This window comes from Orcinus orca, chromosome 1 (genome assembly GCF_937001465.1).
Source record: "Orcinus orca chromosome 1, mOrcOrc1.1, whole genome shotgun sequence".
Taxonomy (NCBI): domain Eukaryota; kingdom Metazoa; phylum Chordata; class Mammalia; order Artiodactyla; family Delphinidae; genus Orcinus; species Orcinus orca.
Genome location: NC_064559.1, coordinates 63,456,951 through 63,477,448, shown reverse-complemented (window position 1 = coordinate 63,477,448; position 20,498 = coordinate 63,456,951). Strand labels below are relative to the sequence as shown.

Here is a 20,498-nt window from a genome sequence, read left to right as displayed (position 1 = left end):
ACATGATTAATTCAACCTGCTGCTATGTGGTTACAGGCAGGTGTTATTTTCAGGGCTTAATAAAAAACAAAACCAAAGCATGAGAGATAATACCATCTCCTACATTCCCATCACTCCTATTGTCAGGGGCAAAGGCTGTTGAAGCCCCATGTCACTTATCAGTCGAGTCCAATACCAGCCCCAAGGGTGATCAGACACGGGCAGGTCCAATCTTCACAGATAAGAGAAAGAGAAAACAAGAAAGAGTGAAAGGAATGGGATGGGGACAGAACAATAAGGGTCATAGACAACACTTATTGGGCACTGAAATGTGCTAGGTACTGTGCTAAATGCTCTACGTGGACATTGATTCCTCACAACTACATAAGGAAGTTAACTGTTAGTAGCCACATTTCATGGTTGAGGACACTTTGGTTCAGAGAGGTTTTATAACTTGCTCAGGAATAAGTGGTAGTTCTGGGACCGGAACCATGTAGTCTGACTGAAGCCCAACCATACTGGGCATCTTGCCTCTCTGGAGTCTAGGAGCAGAGACAGTATGGAGAGATAGGAGAGGAAGACAAAAAGGAAGAGCCCAGAGTAGAAAATGCTCTTAGGTGTGCCATAGGCAGTGTCATCTGAGGCACGGTCCTACCTTACAGCCCATCAGGACTGTACAGTGGGATGGAAGTAAATGACCCACCTCCAATATTCTCTGTTCCCAGAGTCGGGCAAATACCATAAAGAAACCATACGACTGCATGCACCTCTGGAGAAAATCCTGCTTTCTGTACTCTGGTCATGTTACCCTGGCTGTGGACAGAGCCCCCCACACAAGCATGTACGTGGAAGATTAAAATATCTTCCACAGACTCTAATCACAGCCCTGGCATTGAAGACTGGGAAGACGCCCACACATCCATTTGCAGGTGCACTGGTTTTCTATATGAGAACAGGATGGGCAGTCCACATTCAGCTCCAATTGTGGAATAACTTAAAAAAAAAATTAATGAATCTCAGCACACGCTTTTTAGTACACCTTCTCCCGGAGGTTAGATCCATGATCCGTATGCAGAAGCAATTATTAGCAGAAATGATTTTATTTATCAAGCTACACATTCTTCCATCTCTGCAGAGGTGTTTACATAGTACAGACAGTTCACTTAAAATGCAGTTATCCACGGAACTGCTATGTCTGTTCTGAGGCAGTTATGTCTGATGGATGAAACACAGGGCTGGGAAATGGGGAACTGGGCATCTTGTAGGCATGCCGCTGGATTTACTGAGGGACCTCAAATAAGTGGTGACCTATCCAGGACTCAGTTTTCATGTCTGTAAGATACAGCTAATACTTTTCACCTTTTAAATAATCTCATAGGGGAAAGACAAATATATAAACCAAAAAGAAAAAGAAAAAAGAAAGGAGACAACAAAGACCAAATCAGTGGCGCGCTTTGAGTTCTCTGTAATTATTAGGGGCAGCTCAGATGACACCTCATCCAAAAGGCTTTCTTTTTCTCTAGCTAGAAAAGTTCTCTCCCTTCTCTCTCTATCCCACTCCTAACTTACAAATCATTTACTTTGAACTTTCATCATTGCCCTTAATATATTCTCATTGGTTTCAAATGATTTGTATAAATGTCTAATCTTCCCAAAGATTCTTGAGGGAAAAGACTGCTTATCCTTCTAGCTCAGCGTAAAGCCCAGGATGGTGCTCTATACACAGTATGCACTTAAATGTTTGCTTGAGCTGACTTGGTGCCAGCCTGGGGCTGGGGGTAGGGTTAATGCTTTCTTTAGAAACAGTATTTTCAGTAGTTTCCCTGTCTAGATGGTAAACTTCCTGAGGTCAAGGACAAATTCTCTCTGTTTATCTCTGCATCCTGAGCACCTAGCATAGAACCTGACACATTGCAGACACTCAAAACACATGTGTTTGTATGAATGAATGAAAATCAGGAATAAAAACTATATTACAAAGAATTACAAGTAAGGCAGAAAAGGCCATGTGATGGGTTTGTTGGAGAATTTTCACCAGGAAGGGGAAGGCTTGAATGGTAGCTTGAGGGAGCAGCAAGGTTTAGGTAAGTTTTGTTGTTTTATTGATGATTATTTTTTAGTAAAGAAAATGAGCATGTTTATAGGCATTAGGGAAGGGTCTACTCTACCTGCAGCTGTGGCTTTATCTAGGTGTTCTTAATATGTGAAGCACTGTATGGCAAACATTCAGTAATAAAGGGGGGAAGAGTATTGCTATAGGAAACAGTGTACCAACTGTCCCCTGGCAATGAGAGATGGCTGCCATCCTGAGCAACAGCTGGAAACTGCTCCCTTAACTGCAACTTGGACCGGCGCTTAGATTGCTTTCTGTGTCATTATAACAAATTGCACTCCTCATTACGAGACAGATTTGATCATGTATGCATACGTTATCATGCCCCTGCAAAGTTACAGTAGCTATTCACAGCCTCAAATGACAATGGCAGCTTCGCCTTTCAGTACTGGCATTGTAAAGAGACACCACTGTACTAGATACTTTCAGCTTTGAATGCTAAGTCACACCAGCTCATGAGTTCAGAAATCTTAATCCCTCTACTTTGTCAAAAAGGACAGAGGCAGAGTACTGATGTTTAGACTTTAGAGGCATCATCCGTTTGGTTTCAGTAGCTAAAAAAGCTAGGCACTTCTCCCTTTAAGAGGCGTTGGTTTTCCTCTTTTAATTGAAAGCTGTATATTCGATGGGTGGCACGCTATAACTAATTCTCTCATCGTGGTAGAACCTGGCTCTGTGTCACGTATATGCTCAGGAGCACAGAAAACCTTTCTTGATCCTCCGAGCAGATGAGACTTTTCCTTCTCTGAGCTGGCATCAGAGAACAGTCTTATCATAGGCTCCTTTCTATTTGTCACTCATTTGATTTCCATTCACAAGCCCCCAGAAACCACTCTGCTGGACCATAAACTCCTTGAGAGAAGATTTGTACGCATTCATTAAATTTTTCTTGATTTGAAAACAAATAGAATGGTGTCAAGCCGATTTTTATCTGTAATTTGTCTGAAGATCAGAGAACTCTCTGATGCGTGGTGATATTTTAATAAGAAATGTACTACATTATTGGCCAAAGACCAGCATTTTTTGGAAAATGACTTTTTTCCTGAAAATGACTTATTTCAGTTTAGGGTCGATGGGTGATTTATTTCTCTTTTGAAGTTCAGTCTGGTCCAAGTCCTTTGGTTGGTGTGGATTTTCATACTTCAGCTCCTCTAATTTATTAGCCTTGCCAACTTTGATTTTTACTGGAGAGGGACTATTGGGATATTCATTTTGATGCCAAGCTATAATTTCAAAACTTCTTATTGTTAAAAGATTTGAGTTGATACTTCTGACCCAATTAAGGCTCAGCTATTTTTCAGCTAATTTCCCCTTTAAAGCCAAGTCCGATTTGTAAAACTTGCAAAAGAAGTCTGTAAGGCAGATATCCATGGATAGAGCCTTGTTCTTCCCGTCCTATCTTAATAAGCTAAGGAAGGCTGTTTATGGATAATGGAACAGCTGCCAGATTCCACCCCCAGGGTGACAGCAGCTCAGTTGTGGGAGAAGTGATGCTTAAAATTTGCATATTCTCTGTATACATACAGTAGGCATATATATAGACACACATCCTTATTAGTTTGAAAAATGACATTTCAGAACCCTACTTGCCTATTCAATTCTTTTGCAAGAAGGATGAGTGAAGACCAGGTAGATGTGAAAATAAAATGGATTCAAGCAAGGGAAAAGATAATTGCATTAATCAAGGTGGGAGATGATGGTGGCAATGACTAGGATAGTTGAGTAGAGGTGGACCAATTCAAGGTTATTTTGAGGTCCAATCTGAAGGACTTGGTGACCAGTTGGATGAGAGAAGTGAGGGAGAGGAAGAGATAAGGATCAAGCCCCTGCTTCTGGTTTGGGCTACTAAGTAGATAACGGTGCCATCCACCGAAAATAAGAAATGTAGGAGTTGGTTTGAGGTTGAGAAACAGCAGATTAATTCCATTTCCTAGATAGATGTTGAGCTGGAAATGCCTGTAGTACATTAAGGTGGGTATGTTCAGAAGGCAGGTGGATATATGGGACTGAGGAACAGGAGAGAGGATGGAGATAAAGACTGGCAGTCATCAGCATATAGATGATGACTGACGCCATGGACTAGATACGATTCCCCAGAGAGAGGACCTTGCACAAACAGGAGCACCAACATCTGGGGGATGTGCAGAGAAAGAACAGCCAGCATATAGTGAAAACGGTAGGAAAAACTCCAAAGTACAGTGTTGAGGAGGGCAAAGAAATATGAGTGCGTTGTCAGGGGTGGCAAGAACTTTTGAGAAGTCAAGGGGGCAAGCTTTGAGAAGCATCCATTCGAGTTAGCAATAAGGCGACCTTGGCAAGCGCTGGTCTTTGGAGTGGTGAAAGCAATAGCAAGACAGGAGTTAGTTGAGGAGAGGAAATGGAGACATTAAAGATTCAAAACTCTATCAAGGAGCTTGGCTGTGAAGAGGATAACGTGGATAGGGAAGTAGCATCAGAGGACTATAGGGTTTTTGCAAATTGTTGTATTTTAACGGGAGAGATCCGAGTGTGTTCTGAACGCTGATAGGAAGGAAAGGCTAAAGACGTGAGGTGGGAATGGGGTGGGGTATGGAGATTCAGCAAAGAGAGAACCTTGACAAAGCTGAAGGGGATGGCCCCAGAGCAGGACAGGAGGAGACAGTCATCTTTTTTTGTAACACAGGTAACAAGCACACATAGCAGGTAGCCGCTATGAAGAATGGGAGAAGGAATCAGGGTGCCTCTTACCTCTTGCCCATTCGGTAACTAACTGGCTATACTATAGGTAGCTCATCAAAGATGTCTTTTCAACTACACGGAGTGTTCAAAAGAGTATTGTGTACAAATGTAATCTGAAAAATTACTGTTGCTAGATGATTACCCTAAAATTGAAGTAGCATAAAAATAAAAAATAGGCTAAATTTACATCTTTATAAATCAGCATCTCTTAACACTTGTGACATTCTTTAAAGGACAATCTACATGGAACAGTGGCTTAAGCCACTTTTCTTAAAGGAGAAATAGCCAAATGCCATCAGTAATTCTGGCCACGGTACCATGAGTACAGAAATGTGCCCAGTGAGGATCATGAAGAACTCACTCCTGACTCAACGAGCCAGAAAATGATAACATGAGCCAGACTAGCTTGGCCAGCGCTGGTTGTGCATTCTCCCCTTTTCCCCTGCTGACAGAATCCTGACTTTGTTCATTTCCAAGGTGAATAGGTGTCGTGGCCTAAGAGATGAGTCTTGGTTGGTCCAAGCCAATCTGGTTTAGGAATGGAGACAGGACACAATTCTTGCCAATAAAATGACATGGAGAAGTCTGCTGGAAGGGGAAGAGGCTTCTGGAAAAGTTTTCCTCACTCTTGAGAAAAGGAGCACAAGGAAGGAGCATAACTTTTCCGTCTCTGAATGCATTTAGCATCTGGGACGCTGGCAGTCATTATGGAATCTGGAGGGGAGCCAGCCCGGGAGGACAGAGGATGCACTCGGGATGCCAGAACAGAAGACGGAAAGAACTAGGTCCTACAGTGATGCCACCTGAACTGTTCCATTAACCAAGCCCAGAACCACCTTACCTTGGAATTTCCTGCTATGTGAAATAATTTTTTTTTCTATTTTTTAAGCCACTTCTAATTGCAGTTGCTTAGTATCGCAGGATGGAGCCCAAATGCCTGAACTGCATATGCAAAAGCAGGAACTGGAAACAGGCTGAAGACAGGAGAGAAGAAGTATTTGCCATTCTATGAATAAGAGTCATTTTATTATGAGAATCCATTCAATAAAAAGTAAGAGGGAAAGGGTTCTGATGGGAAGGAAGGAGACAGAAGATTGGGGGGGGGAAAGGCAAGCTGCAAACAGAGCATAAGACAAGTCCTATTAATGCCTCTTTTGCCCACTCCATCCTTTAGGGAAATGGACTGTATTGTATTTATCTCTCTAATACCCTGTGTGTCCTTGATCATTAACTTTTACTTCTCAGTCTGTGACTCATTCCCAGTCTCAGACATCAGAATCCTGCTAATAGTTCCTGAGAGAGAAAAAACACAAATACCAATTACTCACTGAGGATATCCACTCCTTCCAGGGTGGAGCATTGACAGTTCATTAAATGGACTAGACATTCTTCCCTGCTCCCCACTGAAGGCTGTCCAGATACCTCCAGGGGAGAAATGTCTGTTTCATCAACCTGAGTGGCTCATTCACACCTAGGGATTTAAAAATCACCTCCTAAACATACTACATACACAGTTCTAACCTTTACTACTCTGTAGTCCTGTTCAGATGCCTCCAGGAAGGCTACATTTTAATGTCTCTGTACTCCTCTACCCCTGCCTATAACCTCGAATTCATCATGCCATCCATGGGGCTAATCTTCATCCAAATACACTCTCCTTACCAGTTACCTCATTTCTGTCTAGGATAGGCACCACTAGACAACTGGGCTCATTTTGAAGCCTCCGAACATCTAACTGCTTGCTCTTTCAAAGCATCTCTCAGATTCGTCCACTCATTTCAACGCCCATTGTCTCCATCATAATCCAGACACTCACATGTCCCACTTCAATCACACCTCAGCTCAAGGTCTCTGATTCTACTCGCTCCTACTTACCACGTGCTTTGTCAACATGTCACCTCTCCACTCAGGAACCTGCCTGCAGTGGATCTCATTTGCTATGGCACCAAGCCCCAGCTCTTCTGGGAGGGGTTTCAAGGCCCTCCCTAATCTGGCTCCACCATATTCTTCCACTGTCTTGCAGTCAGACAGACAAGCTAGACACTGTCAAATACACACACTGTGTCCTTTTAGCTACGGGCTTCCGCCATGCTGGCCTGTGTGTCTCTGCTTTCCTAATCCTTCTCATTCCTCTAGGCCCATCTCTAATCTCCCCTCTTCCCTGAAGACTTTGTAACCATCCCAGCTCTTTCTCCTTTGAACTGCCAGTACCATACGCTTTAGCATCTAACTGTCCCACTAAAAGTCCATTTTCTTTCCCTGGCTGGGCCACACTGCTTGTTAGACAAACCTTGTCCTACACGTCTGAGTGTTCCTCACAGTACCTGGTAGAGTCCTGAGCACTAGGTAGGGAAGAGATAACTATTTATTAATTGAATGATCAACATGCAAGGGGTACACCTTGCCTCTTTTTCTTATAATTTTAGTTATTGAGGAGCCTGGGAAGAAAGCAAGGGGCAGCTATGTCCTGCAGCCCTTGGAAAGCCTGGCACGCATTCCAGGAGATATCTGACAAAGCTGGCAGGCTCCCGTTTCCAGAATGGAGATAATCATTGTCCAAAGAAGCGTCACTGAACAGATGGTTCTCAGCAGCAAGGAACCAGAGTGGAAGCCAGACAGGAGCATGGGGCAGGGCAGTCGGGAACTAGATTTACCACTGTGGCTTCCTCCAGTGGAGTCACTTGGTGCCAGGGGAGGTGGATGCGGCTTGTCCATCAGCACGCCAGATGCGGGGGCTCCTCCCAAGGGGACAGAGGGGATGGAGTAAGGGCCGGGGACACCGGAGACAGAGGGAGGGTACCCGGCCTTTGCTGCTTTCCCTGCTTCATACACTGTGGAGGGAGATGAAGAGCAAGAGAGATTACATCATCCCACCCTCCACAACCCTCACACCAAAAATTCCTGAGGGTGTGCTTAAGGGAGCTCCTGGATGTATGCGCGGGCGTGTGTGCGTGTGTGTGTGAGTGTGTGTGTGTGTTCTACTAGTCCTGAATTGATTCATCGGAACCCCTCTCCCCCACTCTCTTGGACTCCTCCAGCGATGACATAAGGAATTACAGTGTTTAGTAGTACCTGGCAACTGAGTAATTAAGCAGTGCTGGGAGCTGTCACAGCAGCCTCCCCTGTGACAGCAGCAGCCCACTCTTAACCATGTTGCTGTAGGCTGCCTCAGCCCCTCTGGAGGAGGCCTAGCACTGGGTTGCCCAGAGCTGCTTCCAGGAGGCTCCCAACCTCTTCTAGAGAGGCAAAGCCAGCTATGTGCTGACACACGGCCCCGCTCTGTGAGCTCAAAAGCAGAGCAGACAATCTGACTTCTTGCGTGGAAACTGCTGTGTTCCTAAGGATATGAAAGATACACATTGTGTCTCTCTCCTTCAAGATGTTTATGGCAGGGTGCCAAACTTACTGCCTATATGGGCTTGGCCAGGGAGGTAAAATTGTGAATGCCCAAAGGAGCACTAGTTCCTTTGTGGACCATTTTGTCATAGGAGTAAATACAACTCATCTGTGTCTGGATGGGACCCAAAGGCTGTGGTTTGCACACGCTGTTGGTAAAAAGGAGGAGTTCTCTGCACGCACGAGGCATGATCAGAGAAGGTTTTCTCTAGTTTGGATGCCCGAGGAGAGGGCAAAAGCCTTACCCCGCAACCTCACCATCCTGAACCTGCCCTTCCTTTCAGCAATAGTGTCAGTGAGGATTCCAAATGCAGGGGTGATAGGTGTAAATCAGAAGCATGGAGAGGTGCCTGTAGGTGAGAAGGCAAACAAGAATGGTCATCTCAGGAAGCTGGGGGCTCCCAGCAGAGGAGAGTCTGGAACGATCGCTTTTGGGGTGGAAGGAGAGGCGGTGGAGAAGGCGCTCAGGGCACATAGCTGTCTGATGGCGAGGTGACATTTCTTTTGATCACTCTACATCTCCACACTCATCACTCTACTCACAGGCCTGCGGGCAGCAGCAGGAATCTGGGCAACATGGGCAGCGGATGTAGCAACAGCAGCTGTGAGGACAGCACTGGCACCAGCAGATCCCCACCAGGACGAAGAAGAGGAAGACTCCCAGGGTCACCAGGCCAACAAACACCCACTCTGGAAGGACGCACAGAGAAACCCACACTCGAGGCGGCCCCCCGCCGGGACAGGCCCCCTCTCACCAGTGCCTCCCTGTGAGATGAGTGAGTGGGAGGGACCTGGGGGAAGACAGTATCTCATAACAGGGCACGGAGCCCGCAGACTAAGGAGGAACTCTGAGAGTGAGAAGTGCAGACCCTCCCAGGGCCGGGGCGTGGACAGCAAGGAAGGTTACCGGGGTCATACTGAGCACACATAATGACCAGTACAAAGTGATGCGGGAGGTTCAGGGCCCCTTCCTGGAAAAAGGGCTTACCTTACCAACTGTAGTGTAAGAACACCTATGGGACAAGAGCAGAGATTCCTGGCTAGGTAGAGGGGAGCTTTGCTTCCTGAGCTATTAAATGGTGGGTTCTGTGAATTCGTATGTTTTGTAGCCAAGTTAATCTTGTCCCTAAAAGTGTTAAGTCCTGAGAAAAAGTTCTCTATGTCTAGATGGTCTAAATCAGAACATATTTAGGTGGTCCCTTGTGTATTCATCTGTTTTCCCTACTGAATGCCTCTTAACATCTTTCCTGTACTCAGCATCAGTGCTGAGATCAAAACCCTTTGCTAAAGAAAACTAGAGACTTAGGCTCCGAAGAGAAGATCCTGTCCCTGTTCCCCAAGAATGGTTTGATCACACTCCAGCTGACCGCGCTACACAGCCAGCATGACCACGGACTAAAGTGGCTCAGGACTGGGATGACTGGGAAGGCTCTCACGTGTATATCTGACCATGTTTGTTAACGTCTGCTATTTTCACTGCTCTGCCAGAGGCTGAACGTGAATTTAAATCATTTGCCCATCCAAGAGATTAAGAGAAAGGAAACCAATCCATCTGGCTTAGTTAAAAATGACTGTGGCCCCGGGGTGACCTGATGTCATGCTTTTGGGACTTGGCTATAGGATCCAATGTCCCACTGGGGGCGGGGGCTGGGAAGGACTGGAATGAGCCATGATTTCCTTTCAAAGCAAAAGATTAAAGCAATTCATTTTGATTGAAAACCATCTACCAAAAATCCCTTTGCAATCAACTTCAAGTACACATTGTTTTGTTTGAATTTTAGTTATTAAATATTCCTTCAGTGAAATGGAACATTCAGTTGGAGCTTGCGAATATGCTATTTTGGTTATATAAAGGGTTTTGTGATCATGATAAAGTTATTTGACCTTTGTCTAGAACATAATTTCCTCAGGGAGGAAACAAACAACTTACGTTTCCTGAATGGTCCTCCTCACTCACCCATCAGAAATACATTCAAAATAACCAGGTCACCCTCTATTCAGGAAGTGAGAAGGCCTTGTACCCAGCTAGAATGTTCTGGAGAACATTTTTGCTGAGGACAGTAGATAGATGAGGGCTTTGGCCTGTGCCTTAGCACTGACATAATAACACAATGCGGCCTGAGATAGTTATGGGCCCTGAGGATTAGATGAGAGGTGTGGTATGGTGGCTACAACTTGGGTCAGGCAGTCAAGGATAAAAGACTGGCAGGTTCCCTTGGAGAAACAAAGAATGTTATCCATGAAAGGATTCTTGGAGTCAAAAGGGAGAGAAATTCGGGAGACCAGGACCAGATATGAAAAATACAGTAACTTTTCCTCGGGACTGTGGGATATAACATCTAGTATGAAGCAATGCAGTGTAACAGTGTTTTTCTTTGTGATGAGCAAATGCGTACAAATTGATGGAACTCTGGATAAGGCGGATCACCAAGAAATATCTATTTGCGTCCTTGGGATCGACATCGGTGAAAAGAATGTCTGTATTTGGGTTGGCCAGCTCATGGGAAAGGCTCAGGAGAATTCACGGAAGAATAATTAGTGAAGCTCAACTGTGAAGACTCTGCAGAAGACTCTGCATGCTTCTTAAAACCTGAATCAAGTCAAAACCAATCGGCAGGATTATCTTGTTCTCTCTTTTGCTCTCAGTTATTAAGCAGCTCTTAACCCTTTGGCAGAAGCTCTCCAAAGCAAGGCTGAATCATATCCTTTCCTATTCCCTGCCTTTGGTTATGTCCTCTCCCATAGTTCATTCTTGTTTCTCTCTAATCCTCCTTCCACGATGGGCTATAGTGCAGCATCAAACTGATGTTGGCTTGTCTAGCTGGTATGTCCAACAGAAGCTACATAAAAAGAGGTGTACATTTGGTGCAGGTGTCCTTGAGATAGGGTCCATGGACCCCAGGGAATTAGGGGGCCAAGCAGCCCCTGAAATTGTATACAAAGCAATGTAGATCTCTAAATGTGTACTTTTCAAGGGAGGAGGGGTGCATAGCTTTCATAAGGTTTGAAAAAATGTTTTGATAAAGTTATAAAAGGCAATTCAGAGTAACATGGTTGTACACTAATGAATGGGTAAACATAAAACTTAGGGAATAAGGAATGCAGATTAATAACCACTCCGTTAAGGATACTTATAGCTATCTGGGTGCAGCTGAGATACTGAGATTGCAAAAAGGCCTGCATACCTGACACTGAAGGACTGGGTCCCCATCTCAGCCTATTTTTAATTACCATTATTCTTTTAGGGCCTAGTAACAGGAGAAATACAATTTGAAGGCTCTTCCAATGGGCTTAATTTCATCCTGGAGAATACCACAGACATATATAGACAAATGTACAAATAAATTAAAGGAGCAATTAGTAACTAATGCAGAAGCAAGACAGATGGAGGGATAGCAAATTAAGCAAATACAGAGTTAAATGACTGAATACCTGGCATAATCTCCACAGCAAAACTGGGCAAGAGATCAGCAAGCAGCCCTGTCCTGCCTAAAAGAAGTGGAAGGAAAAGAAGAAGTAAAGAGGTTACTCCAAAGGAAAAACACAGCCTGAAGCCTAGCTCCAGTTAGCACCATCCCTACATGGGGCCATTGATCCATGCTGTCTGTGTTCTGAGATGCACGTCACCAAGGCTGGGCTCAGTCAAGAGAATGAGCTTCTCCATCAATCTTTGGCAGCCATCTAAGAACTCTGCACCTAAACCAGGCAGAAGCAGAAACAGACATTTCTCTCCAACTATTATAGAAGGAGGAAATCTCTGCTTCAAATATGAAAAAACCTGCTTGAGCAGACTGACATATACCATCTCCATTCATTTATACATCCTACTCCACGTATATTATTGGAAAGTCAAACCCGTCTGTATCCAAACGTTCAACCTACATTTTCGTACATCCATACACAGTCCCATGTCCATATAAAAACAAAAGTACATATTTGGTTTTAACTCAGAATTATCTCCCTACATGATTCTATTTATAGCCTAAAGATATTTCAATGATTAAAGTTTCCAAAGGCAAGGAAATGATAAAGCTAGATCACTTATACACTCTTCGACACTCCTTCTGGCTTCAGAAATACTCTGTACATATGTATATGGTATGGCTTTTCCATACGGCACCCACAGCTGGCATGGTATGGACCCAAGTGCCTTCTGCGTGATATGGCACAGAAGCTTAAGGGCTGGTGTCAGAACAGGTGCCCCTCGGGGCTCTGAGAAGCAAAGAGCTGTGCAGGAAACAACACACTGGAAGAGGTTGGGGAGGAGGTTAGTCCTTTTAAAAACTAGCCTGGTTTATATAGAAAGAAGTGCTGAATGCTTCCACCATGTTCTCATATCCATGTAAATATAAAGGCTGTAATAGGACATCTGCCCTGTACCAGGTTCTCTCTATCACAATGTAGCCTTGCTAAGAAACAAGTTGCACTAGGAAACAACTAGCAAACTCGCTTCCTTTGAGGCTTGTGATGGCAAAAGGTCACTATGGTTCCTAAGCCTGCAACCGAATCTTACTTCACTTATGGGCATGACATACGCTTCTAGCACAGCTCTGTCCAGTAGAAATATAATGTGAGCGACCAGTAATTTTAGCTTTTCTAGTAATCACATTAAAATAGTTTTTTTTTAAAAAAAGATGAAATTACCTTCATAATATTTTTACTTGTACCAATGTAGCCAAAATATTAATACTTCAAAGGCTCTGTAGCCACACATCACTATTAGAAAACACACCTCTAGGGGTCTGGTCTCTTTGGTTCATTAGAAAACTTTTCCTGTTGAAGTTTGTTGAGGTGCATTAGAGAAAAAGTTACCCATGTGTGTGGTTTATATTTTGAGTCTAAAGGTCATAGTTGGTCACTGATCCTCTCCTCTATCAAATCACCCCATAGAAAAGCAGCTCTGACAAAAGTCAAAGAAAAAGAAGTTCTTCCGAGGCGCTAGGAGAGGATGCTGCAGCAGGGGCAAGGTGTTAGGGAGTCAGGTAAAAGGGCTCTTTGCTCACTTTATTTTTCTTGGCTCTCCTCAACTATACAAGGCCAGTGTGGTAAAATGTGTCCCAGTCATGTCTCCTGCATGGGTCATGGTCCCACATTTGAAAAGTTAATCGGTACCAGAGTACATTCCAAGGAAAAGAAAGCATGGAGTGGGCCACTAGGTTAACTCTGTTTTATTTTTTATTTAGTTATTTTTTTGGCCACGCCATGCAGCATGTGGGATCTTAGTTTCCCAACCAGGGATCAAACCCGTGCCCCCTGCAGTAGAAGCTCGTAGTCTTCACCACTGGACCACCAGGGAAGTCCTGAAGTTAGCTCTGTTTTAGGTTTTGGCAAGAAGGATTTCCTTCTTTCTGTCTTCCATCTTGTGCAGCTGACACGGTAAGAGTGGTTTGATGCTTGCAAGGTCTTTTGGAAAGTCAAGTGGGAGCCAAGTAGGTCATTGGAAAAGGGCATCTTGAAGGAGAGATGGGCTAGCCTTTGGCCTAAGCCAACATGAAAGGCTAGGAGGCTCCCCAAGGCTCACACGTGGTCTAGTCCATTTTCCTAGGATAGGCGACCGGACAGGGATTTGGGGCCAAAGTCCAAGCAAGTGATTAAGAGCGTGTGTTGGTCTCACATGGAATGTTCTCTGTACAAATATCTCTTGGAAGTTCAACAAGGCAATAGACAGGTGGTCAAGGATTTGGGATCTTGGACATCTCTTAAAGGCATAATTAGTATTAATTACAGCCAACAGCCAATGATCAAGAAGTCAATATTTTTAAAAAAAGTCAATATACTGTGCTTTTAGCAAAGCAGTTATCAAACGCTTACTTAATGGTGTTTTTTTTAATATGGACAGATTAGTACTTCTAAATATATCTTACTGTATATAGTAAAATGAGACACTTTTATTGTATTTACTCTCTAGTTCTCAAGCCTACCACTGTTTTAAACATCCCTATATGTGCTGTAGCCCAAATCATTAATTACATTCATAACAGAAATGTTATTGATGATATAAACTATCGATTTGCATATAATTTCTCACAGGAAATTAGCTATGTGATAATAATTAACTATAAAAAAATCCATACATTCAAGGAGGATATGGTACTCACACATATTATATAGAGCATATTCTATTGGAGTAAGCAGTAGACTGGCTGGGAGTCAGGGTACTGAAAGCAGCTTTGACATCAGTTTACTTGGTGACCACTACGGACAGATTACTTCCTCTTTCTAGGACTCAATTTTCTCATGAGTCAAATGAAGCGGTTGAATGAAGAGATCCATAAATAGGGAGACCATACATCTTGGTTTGTCTGGGACAGTCCTGGTTTATGCCTGTTGTCCTGGTGTAATTATTAATAGCACCCCTTTTAATTCCAAAGGGTTCTAATTTGGACAATTATTTAGATGGTCACCCTATCCATAACGTTTTCAGTTCTCAAATCTGATACTCAGTGATCAGAGTTGCAAACTCAATTCCATATATTTATACGGACCAGTAGATAATGCAAACAAGTGCAGCTGGTCAAATGTAATACAACTGGGAGCAGCTGGGCGTGTGGCAAATGGCATATTGTGTCTCTAGGGGCTGCTTCTACGCACCTCTAGCCAATTGTTGCCTCACAGAAAAGTGTCTTCAGGGTTGCAAATCTTCCTATTTTTCAAGATTAGCCAGACCCCAGATTTTTATGTGAAATATCCTGATTTTCAAATGTTGGCAACTGATTCACAGATTTTAAAAAATCACTGGACAAGCCGTACAAAATATGTTTTGGGACTGTATAGAACCCAGAGGTCATGTGCTTGCAACCACTGCGGGGTATATATACACAGATATAATTATGATGGATAAAACACAAAAGCTGGATTTCCCCACCTGCTGTTTAGAACGACACCATGATGGTGTTCTGACACTACTGCACACAGAATGTTAGTGAATATAAGCTCTAGGCACCTATGTTCAAATCAAAATCTGAAAGCAACAGTATGACACACCAAATTGTTAGCCCTTATTTCTGGGGCACTGGAATGGGCATCATGGAAGAACAATGAAGGGGCTTTCATTTTTTTAGATTTTTTTTTACACGTGTAATTGAAAGTTAAAATAAGAAACATGGACAGGAGATTCACAAAGCTTGTCACTCCAACAGAAAGACATACATCAAGCTTCTCATTCTCCCTGAAGCAACGGCCAATAGCTGACACTTCAGAAGATGGGGAAGCCTTCCCATAATGCACCCGTGTAGTGTTAGCCCCAGGGTGGTGTGGGTGACAGACTATGGCAGTAAAGTGGGTAAAATTAAATGTCTTCAGAGTTTGGGGATAGCAGATTATACCACTATGTCATGTCAACAGTAGAGAGGGAGAGAGAGAGCAAAGCTCTCTGGCTTTTATACCATGACCTATATTTTCCTGGAGCTAAAGGCATTTTAAAAAGTGAATTTATGCTGGAATCCTATATTTCTAAAAGTCATTTTGCTTCCAGCTTCTTGCTTAACAATTCCTAAAAAATGCTGTTGCCACTTAGAAATGCTCTAACTTTTCTTCCTATTCTACTCTATTCTGTCACATCCAATGAAGGTCTGATGTTAGACAGTCCAAACAATTGCAGTAAATACATTCCAGATTTCAGCAGCACTTTACCAACACTTGTGAATCACTGTCATTCTTCCAGGATTCAGTTAGAGTGGCAATTACAAGTCACTTTAATGTCTAAGAAAAGGATGGAAAACAGACCCAGCAAATAGAAAGCCAAATTTACTCTTTTCAAACCCCAGCTTAAACTATGAGTAGAAAGTACAGTTTTCACGTAAGCACTTCAAAGAGTTTTCCCCAAACCTTGCAGAATCCATTACTTTTAAGAAATTTCCACATGAATAGACCAAATGAGTCAGGCATACTACTAGTTTGTACACGCACACATGCAAGTGTCAGTATCATTCCATACGGTCACAAACATCATAGCCCAAAACATTCATGTATTTTGGGTTGAATGACGAGGGCAGAAACAATCACTTTGATAAAACAACTTACAGATTTTACCTATATAATTCCCTGTTTCAGCTGTTTTCTGCCACTGACACCTTGAAGTTATCCCCAACTGGACTCTCGGTACATATTCCTGAGAACAAGTTCACTTCTGGAATGTCTCCAATTCATTCATTCAACAAAGAAATGTATATTGTGCCTGGTGGACACGCAGAGAAGAACAAGACTTGATCCCTATGCTTGAAAGCCTCAGGCTCGCCCACGCAGCTTGTCCAGCAGTGTGAGGCTAAGAATTCGGCTTTACTTCTCTTGCTTCTGGGTCACATGACTTACCAAGGTCAAAGGACTTTCTTCCTGCCAAATCCCGTTTTCATTAGCTTTTTTTTTTTTTTTTTTTTGCATTTTTGACATCAGGTTCCCCCAGTCATGAGGCCTTCCCTCAGAGACACAGTCCTTGCCTGGTTTCCCACTCCTCTCCTACCCATGGTGTTATCTTCACATATTTCACAACAAACCATGTCCCGGTGACATTTCCCCAAGGTTCTGATACCCTTTTCTTGGCCGGTCAGGCCCTCAATGCAGGATGTACTTACCTTCTTTACTAAGATAACCAGCTAACGAACTTCTCAATCTTCTGCTTCATTCAAATTCTTACCACACACAGTCTACAAGACTCTGAAATATGTTCCGACAGAGCCATGTAAGAATACTGCCGTGAGAGGCTGCATCCTCCTCCATGGTCCCGGTTTCATGAGAGCACTTGTCTCTCAGCTGCCATGATTCCTTTACATGTGCCTCCACTAGCAGGATGGAAACCCCGCTGCCTCCCCAACAGCGTGGCATGAGGAGACACCTCACCCGTCAGGACCTTGAACTTTTCCCAGTAGTAAATCCCCATTGTTTTCTATGCTGGGCTTCTGATTTACTGCTCATGTTAGTGCCTTTTATCCAGCTCAACTGGACTCTTAATGAGCATATGAAGGAACCATTCATTCATTCAGCACTATTCTATGTAATGGAGAACGTTTAGCACCCCTGGACTCAGGGCTTAATGCCAGGAGCATCCTCTACTCACTGGAATATCCCCAAATGCCATCTTGCCATCTCAGGGGATTGAAGCACCGCCTCATTCCACCCCCACAAGCTGAAAGCCACGAGGCTAGGGTATTTTCAAGGCGGCCATTACACAGAGATACAATATGTGCCCCAAATTGGTTTTTGTCTCTAGTCTTAAAACTTAAATCCAAGCTCTGATCATTAGTCCAAGTTCTAGATGTAGGACAAACTTGTTTTCAGATCCTAGATCAGCTACTCAATTATTTGATGACAAAAGACACATTATTTAATGCATTGGACCTTATGAAAAGAAGGGAAAACAATACTGCCTTTGTCCTTGTGATGTCAACACTGCTGACAGCACAGTTATCTCCATTCATTTCTTTGAAACGTACTAACTTGGAGTCCTTTTCAGTTTTGCCGATATATCATACAAATGAACCTTCTGTTCGGGATGATCTAGAATGTTTTTCTTCCCCAGCTTCTTGAGGTTCCCTTCTTTTCCCTTCTGCTTAATGGACATCTGGGCTTCATCCCACTTCCAGGCTTTCCTAAGATGCCCTGGATCCATTTTCAGGGATGTACTGTAGCCACCCGTGACCTCTCAGATCCTAACCCTCTAAAAGGTTTCTCTCCTAAATCTTTGAGGAGAGCAGATGTTTTTCTCTGGCCCTTTTAAGTGTCAAGTTGTTTCTATGGCTGTTTGGAATCCCCCCACATTGGAAATTTCCCAAGGGCACACACATCCCTGTTTTTATTCTATATGCCTACGGCAACCATGCATTCAATAAATAAAGATTATGATTATCCATCACAAATGTGGATATAGCCTCCCTTTCTTTTATATGTAAACTATGTATTTAAGCATTTCATGTGTGTTTTTTTTCTTTGTCCCTTTCGTTTTAGCTCACTTTAAATTATAGTGAATAATTCTCCCAGTGAATTCTCTCCACAAAATGAGTAGTATCAGACCATCTACAATTAACTGTTCATAAATGCTCCAGGCTTTTCGGCAGTGATTATAAGCTTGGCCTAAGGCACTGACTTCTATTCACACAGAATTCTAAAATCAGGTTGTATTGCCAGAAAGGATCTCGGAGGTCATCTAATCCATAACCCACTCCATGTTTTCAGGAACCTGAAGCTCAGAGAGCATAAGAATCTTACCCAAAGTCACACAGCTGACTAATAAACCAGGAGTAGAACCTGGGTCTACTCACCCCCATCCCTATCTTTTTTCCCCAGTATCTCACTCCCCCTCAAGCTTTGCTTATTCTTAATTTAGAAATGTTAGACATGTGCAGCATTTCTAATCTCCTAGTATCTGCAGTGAGCAACACAGAAATTTATGTTTGTGGCATTACTGCTCTACTTACATAATTAAAGTATAATGTCTGGATATAGGAGTGTTGGAGATGGCTAACGATTTCAGCACCTTTTAAAGCTGTGACCAGAAAATGATTACTGAATACATCATAACACAGTATGAGCTAATTAAAAGGCATTCACCATGCTGCTATAAACTAATAAACAATAATAAAAATGATTGCAAAGCACTCTGCCTTTGCAAAGTGCTATAGTGATCCAACCCCCTAGCCCTCAAGAGTGAGTAGATGCAAAGTGTTATTAGTAATATAACGTGCTCAACTTGGCCTGAGATGAAATGACTAAGACAGTTAGATTTGATTACAAAATGATATGGAGCGGGGTGGGATTTAATGGAGGGAGGAAATTGAGTTTCTTGGTGCCCAGTGTGATTTCCTGAGCTCCCTGTGCTCCAACCATCAGACCTGCACAGACACTTCAGATGCAAAGATAACAAGAACGGCTAGTTTCCTTAACCCAAAAAGCCCAGGTGGTCCACGGCAGACACGGAGGGGCACACAGCTTGGTAGGTCTCGGGTTGTCAGAGTTCCTGCCCTTTCCTCCGTGGCCAGCCCCCTCTCGGTGTGAGGGGCGTGAGCATGGAGCATTTCCCAGAGCAAATTCTGAGGCACTGCACCGTGTGAACTCAAACCTGCACACTTGAATAGCGGCAGCTGGCTTTGGAGAAAAATGCCATGGCTGTCTCCTGACCGGCTTTCAAGGGCTGCCATTCTTTCTTTCCAGGGCTGAGCCGATTTTCGGCGACACCCGCTCTCCCGCGGGCCTCCAGGGCCTCCCCTCGGCGGGGCCCGTCCCCTCCCTCCCGCGCACCGGCTTCGCATTTTTGCCGCCTCCCGGCTCTGTCGACTACAATGCGGCCGGCGGGCTGACCCAGCTGCTCCAGCTCCCGCCTGGGTAACCACGGCAACCGCGGGCTTCAGGAATGCTCACTAATTGAAGGCCGAGTTTCCTCCCACAGTGATGAGCAACAAGTGAAGCAAAAATAGTGAGGCGGGATAAAGGCTTCGAGGGAGCGGGGGAGGGAGGGGAGAGCAGTCGCAGAGCGGGACTGGGTGGCTGGGGTTGAGGGGAGGGCAAACGGCGCCTTCAGCACCTCGTTTGTTCTCTTCACAAACCCAGGGCAGTGAAGAACCTTAAAGGACACCGTTTACCCGGCAGAAATCTCAGCACACGTTTTTCAGTGAACAACTGTTACTGCAAACCACCACCTCTTTGCCGGGCCCCTTTGCTTCTAGTAAGTGAATGGAGATGTGCACATCCCTAGGTCCCCATAATTAGAATGCCAGCTAACACCCAGGGTGCAGCAGGTGAAGGTGAGCTGAAACTAATTTGATCCCAGCTCCTCTGGATCTTCTGTTCTCTTCAATCAAAAGGAGAACTTTCCAGGTGATCATCTCTAAAGATGGGGTGACCATCATACCAGTATGCCTGTTGTCTTGACATAAATTAGTAAAAGTCTCCCCTTTTCACTCTCAAGAGTATTCTCATTTGGACAATAAATGATAAGGTCACACTATCAAAAGTCTTTCCAGGCCCATCTAGATCCTAATCCAAGCCTTAGGTGCTCCCCAAACCCTTCCAGACTTCATCAAATGGCCTCTGTGACCTAATCCTTGTATTTAGGTTAGGTAGTAAACACCCTGCAATTAACTGAGAAACGGGGGCTTCCAACAGCTACCAAAACATAGCAACCAAAGGTCGGCATGCTGGGACAGAACACCCTGAAACCCACTAGCGGAAAGATTCCCACAGGGCCGATTAGGGTCACCACTCGCAAGGCACTGCACAGATGTCACTGAGAAAACATGAATCTATTAGTAATAGGATTGCCAATTAACAGATGGCTCATTAAAGCCTCTGCCCATGGAACGGG

General features: G+C 43.9%; 2 protein-coding genes across 7 annotated transcripts in view; one reads left to right on the top strand and one right to left on the bottom strand.

Moving 5' to 3' along the window:
• The window catches only part of MAEL (maelstrom spermatogenic transposon silencer), a 157,918-nt gene that overhangs the window by 6,571 nt on the left and 130,849 nt on the right, over positions 1-20,498 (top strand). The gene's annotated exons all lie outside the window — the stretch shown is intronic.
• Positions 1-20,498, bottom strand: part of ILDR2 (immunoglobulin like domain containing receptor 2) — a 59,606-nt gene that overhangs the window by 11,715 nt on the left and 27,393 nt on the right. The window contains exons 4-6 of one of the 5 annotated variants that reach the window (XM_004269704.3): positions 11,639-11,695; positions 8,750-8,896; positions 7,465-7,641 (exon numbers count right to left, since the gene is read on the bottom strand). The exons of 1 other annotated variant lie outside the window; for it this stretch is intronic. In XM_004269704.3, coding sequence (XP_004269752.1) covers positions 7,465-7,641; positions 8,750-8,896; positions 11,639-11,695 — 381 coding nt within the window. The remainder of the gene's footprint in view (positions 1-7,464; positions 7,642-8,749; positions 8,897-11,638; positions 11,696-20,498) is intronic. 3 more of the 5 variants (XM_049715719.1, XM_049715717.1, XM_049715721.1) reach the window with 3 other exon arrangements.